We start from the raw sequence: 500 nt of genomic DNA, 5'->3' as shown, positions 1-500 counted from the left end.
GCCGCCGCGTCGCCCTCCCACCCGACCGGGTGGAGGAGCTGCGGGCGCGCTGATTGGCTCCGGGGGAAGCGGGAGGCGAGAACAATGGCCCCCTCCCCCAGTTAAAAGGGAGCGGCTCCCGGGCCCGGGGACAGGGACGCGCGTGCAGGGCGCAAAGGCGGGCCGAGCTGCCGCTGGCGCCACGCGAGTCCCGCCGCCGCCGCCGCCGCGCCCGGGCCATGCGCCGGGGACACTGAGGGCCGCCGGGGCCGAGCGCGGAGGTGGGACCGAGCCAGCCCCTCGCCCTCACCCTCGCGCCGCGCCAACATGCCCCGCGGCTTCCTGGTGAAGCGCAGCAAGAAGTCCACGCCGGTATCCTACCGGATCCGCGGCGGCGAGGACGGCGATCGCGCGCTGCTGCTCTTGCCGGGCTGCGGGGGCGCCCGCGCCTCCCCCACAGCGCCCGGCCCGGGGCCGGGGCCGGGGCCGGGGCAGGGGCCGGGCCCGCTGCAGCCGCCGCC

General features: G+C 79.6%; 1 protein-coding gene across 1 annotated transcript in view; it reads left to right on the top strand.

Moving 5' to 3' along the window:
* The first annotated feature begins 306 nt into the window (after positions 1 to 306).
* INSM1 (INSM transcriptional repressor 1) overlaps positions 307 to 500 on the top strand; it is a 1,984-nt gene continuing 1,790 nt past the window's right edge. Inside the window, exon 1 of the mRNA XM_040247962.1 lies at positions 307 to 487. Within this exon, the coding sequence (XP_040103896.1) occupies positions 307 to 487 (181 nt within the window). The remainder of the gene's footprint in view (positions 488 to 500) is intronic.

The sequence above is a fragment of the Oryx dammah genome, unplaced genomic scaffold (assembly GCF_014754425.2).
Source record: "Oryx dammah isolate SB20612 unplaced genomic scaffold, SCBI_Odam_1.1 HiC_scaffold_10, whole genome shotgun sequence".
NCBI classification, from domain to species: domain Eukaryota; kingdom Metazoa; phylum Chordata; class Mammalia; order Artiodactyla; family Bovidae; genus Oryx; species Oryx dammah.
This window is presented reverse-complemented; position numbering and strand designations above follow the sequence as displayed.